This window comes from Euleptes europaea, chromosome 1 (assembly GCF_029931775.1).
Source record: "Euleptes europaea isolate rEulEur1 chromosome 1, rEulEur1.hap1, whole genome shotgun sequence".
NCBI lineage: Eukaryota > Metazoa > Chordata > Lepidosauria > Squamata > Sphaerodactylidae > Euleptes > Euleptes europaea.
The window spans coordinates 12,863,233-12,884,788 of NC_079312.1; the positions used below are offsets into that span (position 1 = coordinate 12,863,233).

The following is a 21,556-nucleotide window of genomic DNA, read 5'->3' on the forward strand; positions in this document are numbered from 1 at the left end:
TAGCTTTTGGAGAAGGAGTGCTGGGTGGATTGACTCTTTGTTCTGATACTGCATTTTCTGCACTTTCAGATTCCATTGGAAGGCACGGCTGCACATTCCGCCAAGGTGGAGCAGGATCCAGCCGATCCTGAGCTGGCTCAGTTCTGCATTGTGGTCAAGGAAGAGGACGACTCACTGGGTAAATTCACTGGATGGGGGAACATTATGTTATTATTGAGGACTAGTGACTTGCAAGCTCCTTCCCTCCCTGACCCTTATTTATTAAGAAGAGTTGGTTTTTATTCGCCGACTTTCTCTACCTTTTAAGAAGAATCAAACCGGCTTTCAAACTCCTTCCTTTCCCCACAACAGGCACCTTGTGAGGTAGGTGGGGCTGAGAGAGTTCAGAGAGAACTGTGACTAGCCCAAGGTCACCCAGCTGGCTTCCTGTGTGGGAGTGGGGAAACCAATCCAGTTCTCCAGATTAGAGTCCTCCGCTTATGTGGAGGAGTGGGGAATCAAACCCAGTTCTCCAGGTCAGAGCCCACCGCTCTTAACCACTACACCACGCTGGCTCTCTTAGAGGTGTGGCTCGCCCTGTTTATGGTGTTTAATGGTAGTTCGAATCTTGAATGAGCAGTTCTGGCTATGGTTGCCATCCTCCAGGTGGGGCCTGGAGATCTCCTAGAATTAAAACTGATCTCCATACTGTACAGGTCAGTTCCCCTAGAGAAAAGGGCTCCTTTGGAGGGTGCACTCTATGGCATTATGAACCACTGAGGTCCATCCCTAAACACTGTCCTCTTTAGGCCCCACCCCCGCTCGACCCCGCAAATCTCCAGGAATTTCCCAATGTGGAGTCGACAACCCTAGCGCTGCTTCCTGAAAAAAGAGTTATGGCAATACCAGATGAAGCAATAGATTCAGAGATCCTCCTGTCATAGAATCATAGAATGGAAGGGACCACTAGGGTCATCTAGTCCAACCCCTGCACAATGCAGGAAACTCCCAACTATTCCCCCAGTGACCCCCCCACTCCATGTCCAGAAGATGGCCAAGATGCCCTCCCTCTCATCATCTGCTTAAGGTTATAGAATCAGCATTGCTGACAGATGGCCACCTAGCCTCTTCTTAAAAACCTCCAGAGAAGGAGCAAACTGAAGGCAAAAATAGATTGGTAACGAATGTCATACCTTGCTGGTTCTCGTAGGTTATCCGGGCTGTGTAACCGTGGTCTTGGTCTTTTCTTTCCTGACGTTTCGCCAGCAGCTGTGGCCGGCATCTTCAGAGGAGTAACACTGAAGGACAGTCTGTCCTTCAGTGTTACTCCTCTGAAGATGCCGGCCACAGCTGCTGGCGAAACGTCAGGAAAGAAAAGACCAAGACCACGGTTACACAGCCCGGATAACCTACGAGAACCAATGAACTCTGACCGTGAAAGCCTTCGACAATATGTCATACCTTGCCTTTCTCCCCAATGGGAACCCACCCTAGCTTACACTGTTTTCCTCCCAGGCATTATCCTCACAACAACCCTGTGAAGTAGGCCTGGCCAAGAGGCTATGTTGGGACTTGCAGTGCCACAGTGAAGGTAATCCGAGCATAGTGGCATTGATTTCTTTCTGCTGTTTGCAATGGAAGCAAAGGTTTACTCGCAAGAAGCCAAGGAAGTGCCGGCTGCAGAGACAGGGAGGGTGGGGAATATCCCCTCTGTTAAAAAAAAAGACTTCCCTGACAAAGTTAGGACATTTTGGAGGACTTTCATTCATAGGGTCACCATGAGTTGGAAGCGACTTGAGGGCACTTAGCACACACACACACAAAAAAACTTCCCTGACCTATCAAGAGTCTGTGTGGAGTAGTAGTTGTAATGGTGGACTAGGACTGAGGTAGGGTTCTGATTCTTCTGTGCAAATGATTTCTTCGTTATTTCTGTTAAGGGGTTAAGGCAGTTAAGGGGAGACATGATAGAGGTCTAGAAAATTATGCCTGTTATGGAGAGAGTGGTCAGGGAGAAGCTTTTCTCCCTCTCTCATAATACTAGAAAGCGATGTCATTGCTGAAGCTGGAGGGTGAGAGATTTAAAACCAATAAAAGGAAGTACTTCTTCACACAATGCATAGTTAAATTGTGGAACTCCCTGCCCCAGGATGTGGTGATGGCTGCCAACTTGGAAGGCTTTAAGAGGGGAATGAACATGTTCATGGAGGAGAGGGCTATCCATGGCTACTAGTCCAGATGGATAATAGTCATGATCCATACTTAATCTCTCCAGGATCAGAGGAGCCTGCCTATTATCTTAGGTGCTGTGGAACACAGGCAGGATGGTGCTGCTGCCGTCGTCTTGTTTGGGGGCTTCCTAGAGGCACCTGGTTGGCCACTGTGTGAACAGACTGCTAGACTTGATGGGCCTTGGTCTGATCCAGCAGGGCCTTTCTTATGTTCTTATGTCTCTTTTCCTCTAAGGTTATGAGGACAATGAGGGGAAATGTTCACCTGAAGCCTCTGTAGAATTGGGATTGCCGGGAGCCTTCTCAGGACGAAGGGAAGAGAGGATGCTGCAGAGTCAGGAGCAGGAAGTTGAGTCTGAGAACCATCAGGTGTCAGTCAAGGAATTCAGAAGCAGCACAGTTGAAAGAGCAGATGAGTTTGAGGAAACTAATCCATCTGCCAGCCGACAGAACACTCAAAAGGCAGAGAGGCAAAAGACCCATTCTGGGCAAGGGAAAAGTTTAGGTCCCAGCTTGGATGAGAAAGCAGCAGAAGACAGAACCGGCGCAGGAGAGAAACCATATAAATGCCCGGTCTGTGGAAAATGCTTCGGCCAGAGTTCCTCTTTGGTTTATCATCAGAGAATCCATACGGGAGAGAAACCATACTTATGTCTGGAATGCGGGAAAAGCTTCCGTGTCAGTTCGGACCTTTTCCGCCATCAGAAAATCCACACCGGCCAGCGCCCTTTCAAATGCTCGGACTGCGGGAAAAGCTTCTGCCGGAGTTCACACCTGGTGAGGCACCAGAGAATCCACACGGGAGAAAAGCCGTACAAGTGTCCCTGTTGCGGGAAAGGCTTCAACGACAGCTCGTACCTCATTACGCACAAGAGGCTCCACACCGGAGAGAAGCCCTACAAGTGCTCGGAGTGCGGGAAGAGGTTTAGCAACAGTTCGAACCTCAACTCCCACGAGAGAATACACTTCACGGAGAAACCGTACAAGTGTCTGGAGTGCGGGAAAAGGTTTTGTAACAGCGTCGACCTCGCGATGCACGAGAGGATGCATTTGATAGAGAAACCGTACAAATGCTCGGAATGCGACAAAAGCTTTAACTGGAGCTCGGACCTTACGGTTCATCAGAGAATCCACAGGACTGTGGAAGAAATGGTACTCAGCTGATTTCTCAAAAAGTTATCATTATTACTATCTTTGGTTTTCCTAACAGATGGGTCCACATTCTCAATGTAATTTTCCCTCTTCACAGAATTTCTTTTCCCCCCACTTGTATAGTGTTAACAATAATTTTAATTTTAAAAAAATCCTATCTACGATTGTAATAAAGTGTGCCAAAAAATCCCATAGGAATTATATTTTCCTTGGCCCCAAATCACTGAGCATTATTTGAAGACAAGAATTTGCCCTTCTCATGAATCAGACTATTGGTATGTCTAACTCAGCGGGTTAGCGCACTTTGTATTCCCAGCGATGTATTAAGAGTTTGAAAATGTTGTAAAAAACATCGCTTTAAAAGGGTTTTTGGATATCACAGCTTATAAATGGTTGGAAGACGTCTTCACAGCTAAAGGGGCCAAACGAAGTGCGAACAGTATTTTTTATAACTTTTTCAATCTCTTAATACATCGGTGGGAATACATAGAAAGTGCGAACAGTATTTTTTAAAACATTTTCAAACTCTTAATACATCGCTGGGAATACAAGTTCGGTAACCCCCTCAGTGTTTCAGAGAGTAGCTGTGTTGATCTGCAGTAGCATCTTAGAGACCACCAAGATTTCCAAGGTATGAGCTTTCAAGAGTCAAAGCTCTGGTGAAGGAAGCTTTGACTCTCAAAAGCTCGTAGCCCAAAAATCTTCCAGTGAGTATCACAACTGAGTGGGGATTTGAACCTGGGTCTTCCAGTACTCAAGGCCAGCATGTAAGCAGTTGGACCCTTCCTCCCACTAAGGGGTGCCATGGAGGCACGGGGGCCAAAGACTGGCATAAGAGCAAGACACTGCTCCCCACAAAATGGCTACCTCTCAAGAGAGTTTTGGGATCCACCTTGTGTGTCAGGAAGGAGGTTGGCCAGTGAACTTTTCCCCTGGCCCGAAGGTGTGCCTGGCTGGACGATGGGGCTAGTTAATCTCCATAAGGTGTTGCCGTAAGGTGATTTAATCAGCACTCCGAACAGACCGTTGCTCACCCTGTCTGCACCCATCCCAGCAAGCAATCAGTATTCAAGAGAATAGTCCAGGCATCCTCTTGGGTCCTGATTACTCATCAAGCCTCTCCTATCTTTTCCTTCAGACCCCTATAAAGAGTTCAATTCTTTGTCTCTGGTTTCCTGCCAGCTTACCTCATACCACTTCAGGACCCATTTTGGGGTATGAATATTAGTCCTTCCATAGTGTGTGTGTGTTTCTGGATCCGTGCATGCACCCTTACCTGCACGAGGGCTCTTTCCTTTGCTCCTGGAAACTTTGGTCATTTTCCTCTTCAGTGCTGCTTTGCCTGGACGTCCCTTCAAGACTGGTAACTATTGCTTATCCCTAAAACCCTATCCAACTTCCACCGTTTTCTCTTAGTTAGCTCTTGTGTAATTCGTGTGTGTATGTTCATTGCTTGAAAGTATATTTCTTGTTTTTGTTTTTATTCTGTAATAAAATCCATTTCAATTATACAGCTACCTGCTCATTTGAGAGTTTTCACCCAGGATTTTACTGGTATACGTATGTTATTGATCCCAGTTACCCCTCTCTCGCTCTCGATCTCCCCAGCTCATTCCCCCAACTTAAGCAGAGACTGCCTACTGAGGGTAATAAGCATTAGTTGAAAGACAACCTGAAGGAGGAAGGAGAAAAGATGAGATCCCAGGCCCTCTCCCAATGACCTTCTCACTAGCTGCTTTGCCTACAAGCCAGGCGAAACAATCCTTGAAATACCATAAATTTATTTAGAACATAGTTTTGCTAAGCCAGAGCCATTTCACACAAAGGCTTAAGCAACAGCATGTGAGCCTTAACCTGTTCCTAAAACCTGTAAATAAAAAGGAAATATCTCTCTGTCTCAGAACCTGAAAATATTTTTCAGAATGGAGCAGGTGCAGAGGAGAGCAACGGGGATGATCAGGGGCCTGGAGACCAAGCCCTGCGAGGAAAGGCTGAGGGAGTTGGGAATGTTTACTCTGGAGAAGAGGTTGAGGAAGGCCATGATTGCTCTCTTTAAGTATTTGAAGGCCTGTCACTTAGAGGCGGGCAGGGAGCTGTTCCTGTTGGCAGCAGAGGATAGGACTTGTAATAATGGGTTTAAATTATGGGTGGAAAGGTACCGGCTGAATATTAGGGGGGTAAATTACTGGAAAAGACAGTCATGCTAGGAAAAGTTGAGGGCAGCAGGAAAAGAGGAAGACCCAACAAGAGATGGATTGACTCAATAAAGGAAGCCACAGCCTTCAATTTGCAAGATCTGAGCAAGGCTTTCAAAGATAGGACATTTTGGAGGACTTTCATTCATAGGGTCGCCATGAGTCGGAAGCGACTTGACGGCACTTAACACACAAATTACAGAAGGAGTTGTTCAACAGTAGAATCGGCTGCCTAGAGAGGTGGTGAGCTCCCCCTGACTGGGTTGGGCTGGGTTGTCATCCATACGACGATAACGTTCAGGGTTATCTGTTGATGGATGGCCAGCTGGATGCCGCCCGAGACACACTGGCCTGGTGGATGGAGGCTGTGACTAAATGGTTGAAACAGAGTTGACTGGAACTAAATCCATCGAAGACGGAGGTCCTGCGGCTGGGTCAGGGAGAACCAGATGCGGTGCACCCGCTCCTGACAGTGCGGTTAAATTGTGGAACTCCCTGCCCCAGGATGTGGTGACGGCTGCCAACCTGGAAGGCTTTAAGAGGAGAGTGGACATGTTCATGGAGGAGAGAGCTACCCATGGCTACTTGTCAAAATGAATACTAGACATGATGATTACCTGTCCTCTCCAGGATCAGAGGAGCAGGCCTATTATATTAGGTGCTGTGGAACACAGGCAGGATGGTGCTGCTGCAGTTGTCTTATTTGTGGGCTTCTTAGAGGCACCTGGTTGGCCACAGTGTGAACAGACTGCTGGACTTGATGGGCCTTGGTCTGGTCCAGCAGGGCCTTTCTTATGTTCTTATGACTCTTGATGGTGTGCAATTGATACCTGAGTCTGCCATTAAGAGTCTGGGTGTGATTCTGGATGCCTTGTCATTGGAGGCATAGGTCACAGCCATAGCCAAGGCAGCCTTCTACCATCTCTGCCAGGCTATCTTTCCTGCCATGACCTACCCACAGAGATCCACGCAACAATCACCTCCATGCTAGATTTCTGTAACTCACTCTATGTGGGGCTGCCCTTGAGACTGATCCAGAAACTCCATCTGGTCCAGAATGAAGAAGAAGAGTTGGTTTTTATATGCCGACTTTCTCTACCACTTAAGGAAGAATCAAACCAGCTTACAATCACCTTCCCTTCCCCTCCCCACAACAGACACCCTGTGAGGTAGGTGGGGCTGAGAGAGCTGTGACTAGCCCAAGGTCACCCAGCTGGCTTCGTGTGTAGGAATGGGGAAACCAATCCAGTTCACCAGATTAGCCTCCGCTGCTCTTGTGGAAGACTGGGGAATCAAACCTGGTTCTCCAAATCAGAGTCCACCGCTCCAAACCATTGCTCTCAACCACTTCACCACGCTGGAATAAAGGGAGGAAGAATTCCAGTCTTTTACCTGGCGATCACACGCTACAGCAAAAAATATACCAAGGTGACAAGAGGAATGAGCACATTGCAGGCAGGGAGATTTTTACTGAAGAATCAGTTGTTAATATTCAACTGAACAGCCCCTTCCCAAATATAACAGCAGAATGGAAACAGGGAAGCCCACTGCAGTAGAGCCGAGATGTCAAACATACAGCCTGGGGGCCAGATCCAGCCCCTTGAGCGCTCTTATCCGGCCCGGGAGCCAGCCGAGGCAGCCGCCACCACCCTCGGATCTGGGCTGGCAAAGCATGGCCCGGCCCCACCAAGTGACATTTATGTTATATCCGGCCCTCATAACAAATGAGTTCAACACCCTGGTGTAGAGTTTTCAAGGCAAGGGACAAACAAGAGGTGCCTGCTTCTGTGTAGCAACCCTGGATGTCCTTGGTGGTCTCTTATCCAAGTACTAACCACGTTAGTACTCCCGAGATTTGATGCCATCCGGCTAGCCTGGGCCATCCAGGTCAGGCTGAAGCCCACTTAGTCCTAGCTTATAATGTAGACCAGGAACCAGCCTCCCCTCAGGGGGGCTATTAGTTCTGTCAACCTGTCGAACACCAGAGTAAAACAAGGGGTTAACAGCCTCTGTCACAATGTGGGACAGGTATTTGGGGGGCAAGGTTGGGGTACCAAGGCTTTAGTCAACTATCTCACCCCCACCTCTTGTCTCAGCTACCCTCCATCCAAACTAGTTTGTTCATATATTTATTAAAGCATTTATATCCCACCTTTCCTTGTGGTTGGCTTACAATAATAGTGAAGGACCTTTTCAGTTAAAACCAGAAAATAAAATAGTAAACCCAACATCTTTCCCCTCTTCCTTAAAAGATGGCTGCCGTTCAAACCCCCTCAAAAACCCTGGCCCGCCGGCAGGGCTTGTAGTGCCTCCTGAAGATCTCCAAGGAGGGGTCACCCCTCACCTCTTCAGTCCATCCCCAGTTGCTAACCAAGAGATCCTAGCTAACTGGGGTTTATTTATTTATTTGACTCTTATGCCCCCCTTTCCTGACCAGGTCAGGCTCAGAGCGGCTCACAAGCACTTTCAACACAATTAAAACAATCGTAATTTACAATTAAAACTATTACATACTAAAAAAAAAATCCAGGCGCCCTCAAACCAATAACCAGCACAAAATAGCAATAGCAGAAAACTATACAGAGCGTGTGCGTTTTACATCAAAGGGGCTAAACCTATTCCAAGAGAAAAAGAATTAAGAAAACATTCAGCAAATAATGAACGGACGGGAAGCTGGCAAGATAGGGACTGTCACTGGCTTCAACCATTTGCCTGGCGGATAGGGTTGCGAACCTCCAGGTACCAGCTGGAGATATCCTGCTATTACATGTGATCTGCAGCCGACAGCGATCAGTTCCCCTGGAGAAAATGGCCACTTTGGCCATTGGACTCTATGGCATCGAAGTCCCTCCCCTCTCCAAACCCCGCTCTCCTCAAGCTCCTCAAGCTGGCAGAACAGCTCGGTTTTACAGGCCCTGCATAAGAACATAAGAAAGGCCCTGCTGGATCAGACCACGGCCCATCAAGTCCAGCAGTCTGTTCACACAGTGGCCAGACTGCAGAACGGTTTCATGTCCCACAGGGCCTGGATCTCACTTGACATAGCATTCCACCAGGCCAGGACCAGAGCCAAAAAGGCCCTGGGCCTGGTTGGGGTCAGACGGATACTTTTCAGGGCAGGGAAGAAGAAGAAGAGTTGTTTTTATATGCCAACTTTCTCTCCCGCTTAAAGAAGAATCAAACCAGCTTACAATCACCTTCCTTTCCCCTCCCCACCACAGACACCCTGTGAGGTAGGTGGGGTTGAGAGACCGTGACTAACCCAAGGTCACTCAGCTGGCTTCGTGGGTGAGAATGGGGAAACCAACCCAGTTCACCAGATTAGCCTCTGCCGCTCATGTGGAGGAGCGGGGGATCGAACCCGGTTCTCTGGGTCAGAGTCTACCGCTCCAAACCACCGCTCTTAACCACTACACCATGCTGGCTCTCCACCAGTAAGTTGTCTCCAGCTGAGGGAAGTGTTCATTGGGGGGATATAGCTAAAAATGTCCAAAACTCCAGTCCTTGCAAGAACCTTCTATAGGATTCTGTCACTCAGGTGGATTCTTTGGTGTTTGGTGAAGTTCGATATGTAATGGAAGGTTCTCCCACAGTCTTGGCACTTGTAGGATTTCTCCGTGTGTACTTTCTGGTGTCTGGTGACGCTCTGCTTGCTACAGAAACGCCTCTGGCACTGTGGACACTTGTAGGGCTTCTCCCCTGTGTGGAACCGGTTGTGTGACACGAGGTGCGCTTTGCTAATGAACGTTTTCCCGCAGTGGAGGCATTCGTAAGGCCTCTCCCCGGTGTGGATTCTCAGGTGCTTAATGAACTCCTCTTTCCACCGGTAGGTCTTCTCGCACACAGGGCACGTGTAAGGTTTCTCGCCGGTGTGGATTCTCTGGTGCTCGACCAGTTTCCCTCGCTCCCGGAAGCTTTTCCCGCACTCCAGGCACTCGTGGGGTTTCTGGCCCGTGTGGATCCGCTGGTGCCGGATCAGCTTGTCCCTGCGGCGGAAGGTTTTCCCGCATTCCAGGCACGCGTGGGGCTTTTCGCCTGTGTGTATCTTCTGGTGTCGACTTAATGTCCATTTGTGCTGGAAATTCCTCCCGCACTCGGGGCACAAGTGCTTGATCGACTGCCCATACAGCGCTGATTCCACAACGGCCCCGTCGCTTTCCGTGTGCCCAGCAGGGTCACCCCACGTCATCACCAGAGGCTCTTCCTGCTTTCGTTTTGATCCACGCCCTTCCTCGAAGTCTTCGCACCTCAGCCGAACATTCCCCCGGGACCTCCTTGGTAATGTGTAGTGTGATTCTGCCTGCTCGGAGCCTACCACCTCTTGTTCCACTTCCTTGTTCTCCGCCTCTGAACCACCACCTGCTAGGACAGAAAGACAACCAAGTTAAGAGAGGCAATATGTTGAAAAATCAATGGGGGAGGAATCATGAACACACATGAACACATGAAGCTGCCTTATACTGAATCAGACCCCTTGGTCCATCAAAGTCAGGATTGTCTACTCAGACCGGCAGCGGCTCTCCAGGGTCTCAGGCAGAGAAAGGTCTTTCACATCACCTACCTAGTCCCTTTAACGGAAAATGCCAGGGATTGAACCTGGGACCTTCTGCATACCAAGCAGATCATGAGGAATACCAAATGTCAGACTCAGGCATCCATCCCTAGCATCCCATAAACAGACACGCTCAGGCAGGTGATCCTAAGCAATGCTAATTTATTAGGAGCAAAAAGACAGATTTTAAGAAGCTGACTGCCTCTCATGCAGGAGAGGGTGCTAATGGGGTCTAAGCAGGTAAATTACAGTATAAAAGCATTCTAGGCAAAAAAGTGCAACAAAGTGAAACCACAGTGCAGTAAGTCCGGATCACGGTTCCCAGAGAATCGCAGTCATAACATCTGTGATAAACAGTACACAGGATTTGCAGCATGGGAACAAAACCTTGACTAGCAGCCAGAACCTGGCCTTGACAGGAAGCCAGCCTCTTGCCTGCAATTGCCAAACTCCTACTCCAAAGGTAGCAAAGTCCTGACACCAACTCTTTCTCCACATCAGGGGTGCCAACTCCCGTCTTCTGGTACAGCAGCTGAATTTAGTGATAGGTTACATACTCAGGGGAGTAGAAGAACTATCTCATGCTTGAATTCCATAAGAACTCTTGAGAGCCAGCGTGGTGTGGTGGTTAAGAGCGGTGGGCTGGAGAACCGGGTTCGATTCCCCTCTCCTCCACATGAAGCTTGCTGGGTGACCTTGGGCCAGTCCCAGTTCCCTCTCAGAACGCTCTCAGCCCCTGCTGAGAGAGTTCTGTGGCCAACCACCTCCGAACATCTCATGCCTTGAAAATCCTAGAGTCGCCACAAGTCAGCTGTGACTTGACAGCCCGCACATACACACAGGGTTGTCAACTGCAGATTGGGAAATTCTTGGGGATTTGGGGGTGGTGCCTGGGGAAAGGAGGGCTGGGGCCTCAGTGATGTAAAAATGGAGTCAGAACTGAGAGGTGCTCTGAATGAATACGCCCGCAGTTGTCAAGAACGGTTCAGTCAGTTAAATGTTAGTATTCTCATTGACCTAGAATCATAGAGTTGGAAGGGACCACCAGGGTCATCTAATCCAACCCCCTGCACAATGCAGGAAATTCACAACTATCTCCCTCCCACACACACACACCCAGTGACCCCTACTCCATGACCAGAAGATGGCCAAGATGCCCTCCCTCTCATGATCTGCCTAAAGTCATAGAATCAGCATTCCTGACAGATGGCCATCTAGCCTCTGCTTAAAAAACCTCCAGGGAAGGAGAGCTTACCACCTCCCGAGGAAGCCTGTTCCAATGAGGAACCGCTCTGATCAAAAGTGATCAGTGATGAGCACTGTAACTGTGTCCTTTTATATGAATAAAGTTGATTAAACAATTTTTCCTCTGACTGCTTTTGTACCCAAAAAATCCATATTTTAATAGCTAACAGGCTATATATATATTCTGCCGTCAAGTCACAGCTGACCCTGGTGGTCCCTTCCAACTCTATGATTCTACAACAGCTACAGCAGTTTCTGGATGACATATTGGCCCTGGATCCTTTCCAGTCCAGCTTCCGACCCGGCCATGGGACGGAGATGGCTCTGGTCGCCCTGACAGACGATCTCCGGCATCAGCTGGATCGAGGCGGGTCAGGGCTGTTGATTTTGCTAGATCTGTCAACAGCCTTCGACATGGTCGATCATGAGCCCTTAGACCACTGCCTCGCTGACGTGGGGATTCGGGGCACAGCCCTTCAATGGCGGCACTCCTTTCTCCAAGGTCGGGGACAGAGGGTGGCACTGGGGGAGGTGATGTCGCAGCGGCACCCCTTGGTGTGTGGGGTGCCGCAAGGAGTGATTCTCTCCCCTATGTTATTTAACATCTACATGCGCCCTCTTGCCCAGCTGGTTCAGAGTTTCGGGCTGGGGTGTCATCAGTATGCTGATGACACCCAGCTTTATCTGCTTATGGACGGCCATCCGGACTCCACCCCAGACACACTGGCCGGGTGTTTGGATGCTGTGACTGGTTGGTTGAGAAAAAGTCGGCTGAAGCTGAATCCAACAAAGACGGAGGTCCTGTGGATAGGTAGGGGCGGCTTGGGTGTGGGATGCCGGCTCCCAGCTCTTGACGGTGTGCTATTAACACCTGCCCCTAAATTAAGACAACCCTGTAGGGTTTTCAAGGCAGGAGACATTTGGAGCTGGTTTGCCATTGCCTGCCTCCATGTCACGGCCCTAGTATTCCTTGGAGGTCTCCCATCCAAATACTAGCCAGGGTCAGGGCTGAGAGTGTGTGACTGGCCCAAGGTCACCCAGCAAGCTTCCACGGCACGAGTGGGGACTGAACCTGGGTTTCCCAGGCCCTAGTCCGACACCTTAACCACTACTGCACTATATGCTTCACCGTTATTATCCGTTTTAAAAATTTATGCAGCCAGCACACGTGTGGGTTTCTGATTGTGTGGCCCACTACTGAGAAAATTTAGTCATCTCATATGGACTTCAGCAGGGGCGTCAGACGTTTTTGCAGTGTCCCTTTCTGATGATGATGAAGAAGAAGAGTTGGGTTTTATATGCTGATTTTCTCTACCACTTAAGGGAGAATCAAACCGGCTTACATTCGCCTTCCCTTCCCCTCCCCACAACAGACACCCTGTGAGGCAGGTGGAGCTGAGAGAGCTCTTAATAGAACTGTGACTTGCCCAAGGTCACCCAGCTGGCTTCGTGTGGAGGAGTGAGGAAACAAATCCAGTCCACCAGATTAGTCTCCACCGCTCATGTGGAGGAGCAGGGAATCAAACCCGTTTCTCCAGATCAGACTCCAAACCACCGCTCTTAACCACTACACCACACTGGCTCCTTAGCAAGGGCAAATCATGGCAAGGACAGAGGGTCAGTTCCAAAAATTCGTTCTCTGATCCATCCCTAACTTGAAGGAAGACAGCTGCCAAAAGCGAATACAAAGCCCCTGCCTGGTAGACAATGGTAGAATGAACCCCATACCCAATGATACAGCATCACTCTGGCCATCCTGTTTGATCTCTGTGAAAAGCATCGAGTTCCAGGCATCTGATGGAACCTGCTCTTCCTTAGGGGAGTTCCCCGACCCTTCCAGAAGCGGATCTGGCACCTGTGACAAGAACAAAGAAACTGCATTCAGAGGAAGATCACATCACAGGTAGGATCTGTATAGGCCAGGAGTACACAAGGAGCAAAATGAGATGGTAAAAATCAGCTTCACTGGACTAGATGGATCAGAGGTCTAGCTCCTTATAAAGATGCTGCCATTGCTTTTCCTACCACCAAAATAATTCCCCCCACAGCCGATTTGGGCACCATCCTCCAGGGGATCCCCCAAATTAAAATAGATTGCCAGATGACAGCGATCAGTTCTGCTGGAGAAAATGGTAACTTTGAGGGTGGAGTCTACGGTATTATACCCTGCTAAGGAGGGTTGCCAACCTCCAAGTACCAGCTGGAGATCTCCTGCAGTTAAAACTGATCTCCAGCCGATAGAGATCAGTTCCCCTGGAGAAAATAGCTGCTTTGGCAATTGGACTCTATGGCATTAAAGTCCCTCCCCTCCCCAAACCCTGCCCTCCTCAGGCTCCATCCCAAAAACCTCCCACCGGTGACAAAGAGGGACCTGGCAACCCTACTGATAAGGTCTCTCCCTTCCCCAAATCCTCCCTTCTCCTGGCTCCACCCCCAAATCTCCAGGAATTTCCCAACCCAGAGTTGGCAACCTTAGTACCACCGCCAGCCAATGTCCATCTTTGCATCATAAGGTTTCAAGCCAGTCACCTCCTCTCCCCATCTCTGTGTCTCTTGGTGCCTCTTCAGGAAATCTTCTGCCAAGACGATCGCCTGGGAGCAGCTTCCAGGGTCCCGATCCCGGACCCAGGTCTGCATCTCTGGGGGCAGGATGGCCAGGAACTGCTCCAGGATCACCAGCTCCAGGATCTCCTCCTTGTTATGCCTCTCGGGCTTCAGCCACCGGTGGCAAAGCTCCCGGAGCCGGCCATACACATCGTGCAACCCTCTGGCCTCCTGGTAGCGGAAATGCCGGAACTGTCGCCGCTGGGCCTCCACTTGGACCGCTTCCGTCGGAAGAACGCCATTCTTCCTTTTGCTGCACCCCTTCCGGACTCGGTTGCTGCTCTTTGGCTTGCTGGACTCTCCTCCTCCTTCCTTTCCACCGACAGAGGTCTGCCAAGTTCCCCACTCTCCTGCGGTCAGCCATTTGCAAGAACGATCCGATCCCTCAAAGGGTTCGGGGAAAGCTTTCGGATTGCCCCACAGGATGGGGTCTCTTGGCAGGTGGTTTCCCCGCTCGACGTTGAGTGATGGCTCGGCCTTTATCAACTCTTCCTGTTCCTGGGCTCCCCAACGCACCTCTTCAGGTTCCTCTTTGACCGTTGGCGAGGCTGCCCATCCCAAGTGCGCGCCAACACACACTGCCTGGATATCATCGGTGTCCGTGTCCAGTGGGCCCTGAGCCCCCGTTGCTCTGTCCTCGGCAGCCATTTTGTCTTCAAATGGGGCCTTACCGGTTGCTCTGCGGGCGCAGAGGAGAGCAGCAAGGATGGTCAGGGGCCTGGAGACCAAGTCCTATGAGGAAAGGCTGAGGGAGCTGGGAATATTTACTCTGCGGAAGAGGAGGTTGACGGGGGACATGACTGCTCTCTTTAAATATCTGAAGGGCTGTCACTTAGAGGAGGGCAGGGAGCTGTTCCTGTTGGCAGCAGAGGGTAGGACGCGCAGTAATGGGTTTAAATTGCGGACAGAAAGGTACTGGATAGATATTAAGAAAAAAAATTTCACAGTAAGAGTTGTTCGGCAGTGGAACCAGCTACCCAGGGAGGTGGCGAGCTCCCCCTCGCTGGCAGTCTTTAAGCAGAGGCTGGACAAGCACTTGTCAGGGATGCTCTAGGCCACTGGTTCCCAACCAGGGGTCCGTGGACCCCCAGGGGTCCGCGAGAACTAAATTAAGGTCCGTGAAACAAACTTATAAACCCATAATAAATTAATATTGTCAATTAAAAGTTCTCTATTCTAAAAATATATATTCAAATATTATTCTAAGTTTAATGTTTAACTAACAGTTATGATTAAAGTTTATTTTCAAATTCTCGGGATTTTTATTTTGAACCTTGGGGTCCCTGCACCAAACAAAAAAGTCCTAGTGGTCCCTGGTCAAAAAAAGGTTGGGAACCACTGCTCTAGGCTGATCGTGCATTAAGCAGGGGGTTGGACTAGATGGCCTCTAGGGCCCCTCCCAATTCTACGATTCTCAAACCCAAGTTCTTCAGCACACCCTTGAAGAAAACATCCTGACTTGCTTCCTGGGTTGTGGTCGGACAGGGATCAGTAGCAAAAATTGACTGACGAGTAGCAATTTTATCTCAGCAGCAAGTGGCGAGAATGAGTCAAAAAGCTGTCTAGGGAGGAGTTGAGAACATTCCTGATGGTGACCAAGGCTTCTCCCTGAAAGAGAGAGAAGGAAAAAAGAGAATTTTAAAGCCTGGATTGGCAACTTGACTGCCTAGGAAGGCTGGCTTCCCAAAACGAGTCTCTGCAAAAACTCTTCGTCATGGAAGCAAGCGTGTCAAATTCCCTGCTGCCGTCTCTTTGCCACGCGCCCCCTCCCTCAGCCATGTTTGCCACCATCAAAAGGATCATGGTGGTTTTACCTCAACCTTTCTCCGTGTTCCCCTCACAACAACCCGGTGAGGTAGGTCAGATCCAAGGTCACCCAGTGGGGGTTTTGAATCCACATCTCTTTGGCCCTGTCCTGGCACACTAGCCACCTATTGGTCACCAACTGGTTTTCTTCTTTTTTTAAAAGCAATACTCGATTAATTAAAATCAATTAAAATTAATTAAATCAATTAAAAGCAAAATGATCCTTTTCTGTCATTGCCCGTGTGGGTGTTAGGTGCCGTCAAGTCGCTTCCGACTCATGGCGACCCTATGAATCAATGTCCTCCAAAACGTCCGATCTTTAACAGCCTTGCTGGAGTCCCGCAAACTGAAGAAGGAAGCCGTGGCTTCCTTTATTGAGTCCATCCATCTCTTGTTGGGTCTTCCTCTTTTCCTGCTGCCCTCCATTTTTCCTAGCATGGTTGTCTTTTCCAGTGACTCTCGTCTTCTCATGTGACCAAAGTACTCAAGTCGCAGCCGAAGTACGGCGATCCCTTTTTGGGGTTTTTGTGGCGACCCCTTTTTGGGGTTTTCGCGGCAAGAGACTAACAGAGGTGGTTTGCCAGTGCAGGGCCGGATTTAGGTTTGATGAGGCCCTCCTATGCTATATGGTAATTTATGGGCCTAACAGGTATCGAAAGCCATTTGCAATTGAAGGTAATGGGGCCCTTTATATCTCCAGCTGTCCTTTGTCAACAACAATATTTATATATAGTATTATAGTAGCAAGTGGGGGTAATAGGGAACTGTACTGGTAAATAATAATATAGGCCTACTACTACATAATAAAGATGAATATTTTTCTAAAGTAATTTTATAATGGGCCCATTACTTACATCATAGGAGCCTACACAACACAAAACACTGTTGCTGAAAGCAGGTTTTATTTTATTTGTTTTTTATCTTATATTTTGGAAATGTGCATCCAGGTTTTTTTTCCTTTAATTTTTTGGGGGGGTCCCAAGAGAGCGGGGCCCTAAGCGATAGCTTGTTTCGCTCATACGTCAATCCGGCACTGTGCCAGCGCCTTCCTCTGCACAGCCACCCCGGTCTTCCTTGGTGGCCTCCCATCCAAAGACTAACCAGGGCCGACCCGCTCTCCAAGGTCTGAAGCGCAGAAAGGGCTTTCCCGGCCCTGGAGACGCCGGGGATGGCACCCAGACCCTCCGAGACGCGAAGGAGATGCTCTGCCGCTGAGCCACGACCCCTTCCCCAAAGGGGGAAGCCCGTGTGAAAAAATAAAGGCTTGCACGCAACGCTCAGCCCTGCGGGTTTCATTCAGGGGCTCCCCTCTTTCCACCCAGGGCCGGATTTAGGTTTGATGGGGCCCTGAGCTATTGAAGGGAACGGGGCCCTTTATAGGTCCAGCTGTCCTTTGTCAACCACAAATTGTCGCTGTTTTTTTGTGTGTTGAATATATGCTCCATGAAAGAGTCCAGTAGCCCCTTCAAGACTAACAAAGCTGTTTTCTGGTAGGGCATGAGCTTTCGTGAGCCACAGCTCACATCTTCAGACGCCCACTGTGAATTACATGCTATATGGTAATTTATGGGCCTAACAGGTATCGAAAGCCATTTGCACGTAACAAAATACGTAGGTTTTATTTTGTTTTTTATCTTATATTTTGGAAATGTGCATCCAGTTGTTTTTTTCCCTTTAAAAATTTTTGGGGGGCCCCCCCAAGAGAGGGTGGCCTTAAGCTCTAGCTTGTTTCACTTATGCGTCAATCCGGCACTGTTTCCACCCTATCCTTCCTGCAAGAAACAATCCCCCCCACACCCCGCTGCCCTTCCTTGCCTCTCCATCCTCTGCAACCCCCTCTCCCTTCGCTGCCACCCCTCCCCGCCCGCTGCCACCCCTCTGGCTCCAGCTCCCCCACCTCCCAGCCTTGGCACCGCTGCCCCTTTGCAACCTGGAGCGAAAGGCAGCCGCCAGCCACTGTCCATCAGCCCAGAGAAAGGAAGAGGGAAGGGGCCTGCCCTTGGCCACATCCTCGGCTTCCCGGCTTCGCTAGGAAGCGGTCTTGGTGGTTTTTAACCCTCTAGGGCAGGGGTGTCTGCAGTTCTGGCCGCCACACCTAAAAAGCACCCTGGGTCGCCGTGTAGTAGAAAAGGGCCAGAGTCCAGCAGCGCCTTCCAGGCTAACCACAATATTTTCTGGCAGGGTGTGAGCTTTCGCGAGCCACAGCTCCCTTCTTCAGATCTGAAGAAGGGAGCTGTGGCTCGCGAAAGCTCACACCCTGCCAGAAAATATTGTGGTTAGTCTTGAAGGCGCTGCTGGACTCTGGCCCTTTTCTACACCTAAAAAAAGGATATTACAGAGCTTGAGAAGGCGCAGAAAAGGGCAACAGAAATGATCAGGGGGCTGGAGCAGCTGCCCTATGGGGAGCGGTTAGGACGCTTAGGGCTGTTGAGCTTGGAAGGAAGGCAGCTAAGGGGAGCCATGATAGAGGTCTATACAATTATGCATGGTTTGGAGAGAGCGGACAGGGAGAGGTTTTTCTCCCTCTCCCATAATACTAGGACGTGGGGTCATCTGCTGAAGCTGGAGGGAGAGGGATTCAAAACTGATAAAAGGAAGTATTTTTTCACACAACGCATAGTTAAACTGTGGAACTCCCTGCCCCAGGATGTGGTGATGGCTGCCAGCTTGGAGGGCTTTAAGAGGGGAGTGGACATGTTCATGGAGGAAAGGGGTATCCATGGCTATTAGTTAGAATGGATACTAGTCATGCTGCATACCTATTCTGTCTAATATCAGAGGAGCATGCCTATTATTTTGGGTGCAGTGGAACACAGGCAGGACGGTGCTTCTGCAGTCATCTTGTTAGATAAGGTTGCCAACTCTGGGACTGGGAAATTCCTGGAGATTTGGGAGTGGAGGCCGAGGACGGTGGGGTGTGGGGAGGAGCTCAGCAGCGATGTGAAATGTGATGTCCTCGATTCCACCTCCGGAGCTGCCATTTTTCTCCTGCGGATCTCCTGTAGCCTGGAGATCAGTTGTGATTCCAAGAGCACTCCAGGCCCCACCTGGAGGATGGCAACTGTAGGCTGGCAAGTCCCCAAGTGTGGCCTGTCAGCGAAAGACTCTCAGTGTCCTCCCCAGTGATTGATATTCAGAGGTAGACTACTTCTGAAGATGGAGGTTCTGTCCTCAGGTGTATAACAGACTGAGAAGGCTTTATTCTGTACCTGACCAGCAGAAGGTGTAGAATATATAATCTGCCTTGTCTCATGTTGAGCTTAAAAACTGGATGGGTGATCAGGACAAAGAAGCCTAAACTTTCCAAAGCCAAGTTAGAGCAATTTACAAATTAACCACATTTGTTTGCTTTTTGGTGGATAAGCTGCCTCTTCTGTAGGTATAGTTGCCAACCTCCAGACAGTGCCTGGAGATCTCCTGGTATAATTGATCTCAAGGCTGCAGAGATCAGTTCCCCTGGAGAAAATCACTGCTTCGGAGGGTGGATTTCACGGCATAGTACTCTGCTTAGATCCCTCCTATTCCCAAACCCCACCCTCCCCAGCCTCCACCCCTAAAATCTCTGGGTATTTTCCAATCCAGAGCTGGCAATCCTACGCCATAGGCTAAAGGCAGAAGAACAGTACAGTACAAAGTATAATGTGTGTGTGTAAAGTGCCGTCAAGTCGCAGCCGACTTATGGGGACCCCTTATGGGGTTTTCATGGCAAGAGACTAACAGAGGTGGTTTGCCAGCGCCTTCCTCTGCACAGCAACCCTGGCCTTCCTTGGTGGTCTCCCATCCAAATACTAACCAGGGATGACCCTGCTTAGCATACAAGCAATGCATTAAAGCAGAATAACAATATTGGAAAACAATGCAGTGTAATACATACAACAAAGAAAACAATGAAAAAATTCTTTTTTTAAAAAAAATCCATCTTTCTGAAGCTCTTCCTTCAACAGCTGCATGACAGTCAGAAATTCTCCAGGTAAAGTCTTTGCTGACATCCAAAGCAGGGAGCAAAGTAAGGACGTGGGTTGCAACCAATTATTTTTGTTACTCTCGGCAGGCCTTCTGTGCTGCTCAACAGGCAGAAATTCACCCGGTCAGTTACCATTTTCCTGGCGGGGGAAACCAACCAACCAAACCTTGGCCTGTTTAATTTTTCTTTTCTTTTTTTAATTTAAATGTCTTTATTTAACTTAAAATAATCACATCAAGGCATCATAAAAGACATAGAACAAAACTAGAATAAGAACCCCCCATCAACTCCCAGACCTGTTTAATTTTTCCATGTCAGGCTGCTGTCGAAGCCTAGCAGCAAAACATTCCTCCAAAAGTTTAATTCCAATAATATCTCAGGGTTGTGTTTTTTTAAAAAGGGGGGAAGGAATTGGATCCTTCAAAGAGTTAAGGCAATAGAGAAGGCGGTTTTTCAGACAGGCCCGGAAATGTCAAAGGAGGAATGGGAGCTGCAAATCCCCTTCCTGCTCCATCTTCCCCAGGAGGGAATCTGCCTTTTGAATTTTCCCAGCCTCGATTATTGCAGAGGTTGGGAAATCGGCCAAAAAAAAAGTGTTTTTCTTCCATTTTCTTTGTCTTTGCTGCTGCAGGTTGCAAGTGGAGGTGAGTGAGAAGGGACCTGGGGGTGGGGTGGGGAGCCAAAGAGGGAAAGAGAACAAGAGATGGGGATTCGCACACATGCTTGCAACTCTCCATCCTAAATTTAGGGAGAGGCAATGAGGGGCATTTACCTAGGAGATGTGCTTGGTTCGTCTCTCTTTGGCTTACCTGGCTCCTGAGTGCAGACGGCTGGATAGGGTTGCCTGGAGATCTCCCAGGATTACCATCCGCAGACTACCAAGATCAGTTGCCCCGGGAGAAAATGTATTGGAGGGTTGGGACTGCTTGGCATTATAGAATCGTAGAGTTGGAAGGGACCACAGGGGTCATCTAGTCCAACCCCCTGACAGGGGTCATCTAGTCCAACCCCCTGCACAATGCACGAATTTCACAACTGCAATTTCACAACCCCACACACACCCCCAGCGACCCCTACTCTATGCCCAGAAGATGGCCAAGATGCCCTCCCTCCCATGAACTGCCTAAGTTCACAGAATCAGCATGGCTGACAGATGGCCATCTAGCCTCTGCTTAAAAACCTCCAGGGAAAGGTGCACTCACCACCTCCTGAGGAAGCCTGTTCCATTTATACTCTGCTGGGGTTTCTGTTCTTCCCCACGCCCCGCCCTCCCCAGGCTCCAGCCCCCAAATCGCCAGCAATTTCCCAACCCAGAGTTGGCGCTTCTGTTGCCAAATAGTGTGAAGCATCTGGCACGTGGCCTGCAATCATTCGCAAATGAAAATATTGGCACCCTGGTGTGCTTTTAAATATCGGCGCCTTCTCCCACCAAAACTGCAATAAATTTATGCGGCTCCCTTGACCTTCCCAATTGTGAGTGTGTGTGTGTGTTAAGTACCGTCAAGTCGTTTCCGACTCATGGCGACCCTATGAATGAAAGTCCTCCAAAGTGTCCTGTCCTTGACAGCCTTGCTCAGATCTTGCAAACGGAGGGCCATGGCTTCCTTGATGGAGTCCATCCATCTCTTGTTGGGTCTTCCTCTTTTCCTGCTGCCCACAACTTTTCCTAGCATGACTGTCTTTTCCAGTGACTCTTGTCGTCTCATGACGTGGCCAAAATATGACAGCCTCAGTTTAGTCCTTTTAGCTTCTAGGCTCAGTTCAGGCTTGATTTGATCTATAACCCACTGGTTTGTTTTTTTGGCAGTCCACGGTATCCGTAGCACTC

General features: G+C 49.3%; 2 protein-coding genes across 2 annotated transcripts in view; one reads left to right on the top strand and one right to left on the bottom strand.

The window, feature by feature from the left end:
* LOC130493380 (zinc finger protein 271-like) overlaps window positions 1–3,374 on the top strand; it is a 96,796-nt gene extending 93,422 nt beyond the window's left edge. Inside the window, exon 6 of the mRNA XM_056867104.1 lies at window positions 2,810–3,374. Coding sequence (XP_056723082.1) covers window positions 2,810–3,374 — 565 coding nt within the window. The remainder of the gene's footprint in view (window positions 1–2,809) is intronic.
* A 5,700-nt stretch (window positions 3,375–9,074) lies between these two features.
* LOC130493389 (zinc finger and SCAN domain-containing protein 31-like) lies at window positions 9,075–14,606 on the bottom strand. The gene is made up of 3 exons (XM_056867117.1): window positions 13,884–14,606; window positions 13,083–13,209; window positions 9,075–9,916 (listed from the first exon to the last, which is right to left on the bottom strand). Exons 1-3 carry the CDS (start codon window positions 14,604–14,606, stop codon window positions 9,075–9,077), a joined length of 1,692 nt encoding a protein of 563 aa, XP_056723095.1.
* Window positions 14,607–21,556: the final 6,950 nt, after the last annotated feature.

Bases quoted from the DNA above. Each gene is read 5' to 3' on its own strand.
- LOC130493389 (XM_056867117.1), bottom strand. From the start codon at position 14,606: ATGGCTGCCGAGGACAGAGCAACGGGGGCTCAGGGCCCACTGGACACG. The intron at 13,210-13,883 runs GTGACTGGCTTG...TTCTTGTCACAG, and splicing joins CACAGAGATGGGGAGAGGAG to GTGCCAGATCCGCTTCTGGA. The intron at 9,917-13,082 runs GTATGGGGTTCA...CTGTCCTAGCAG, and splicing joins GAGTGATGCTGTATCATTGG to GTGGTGGTTCAGAGGCGGAG.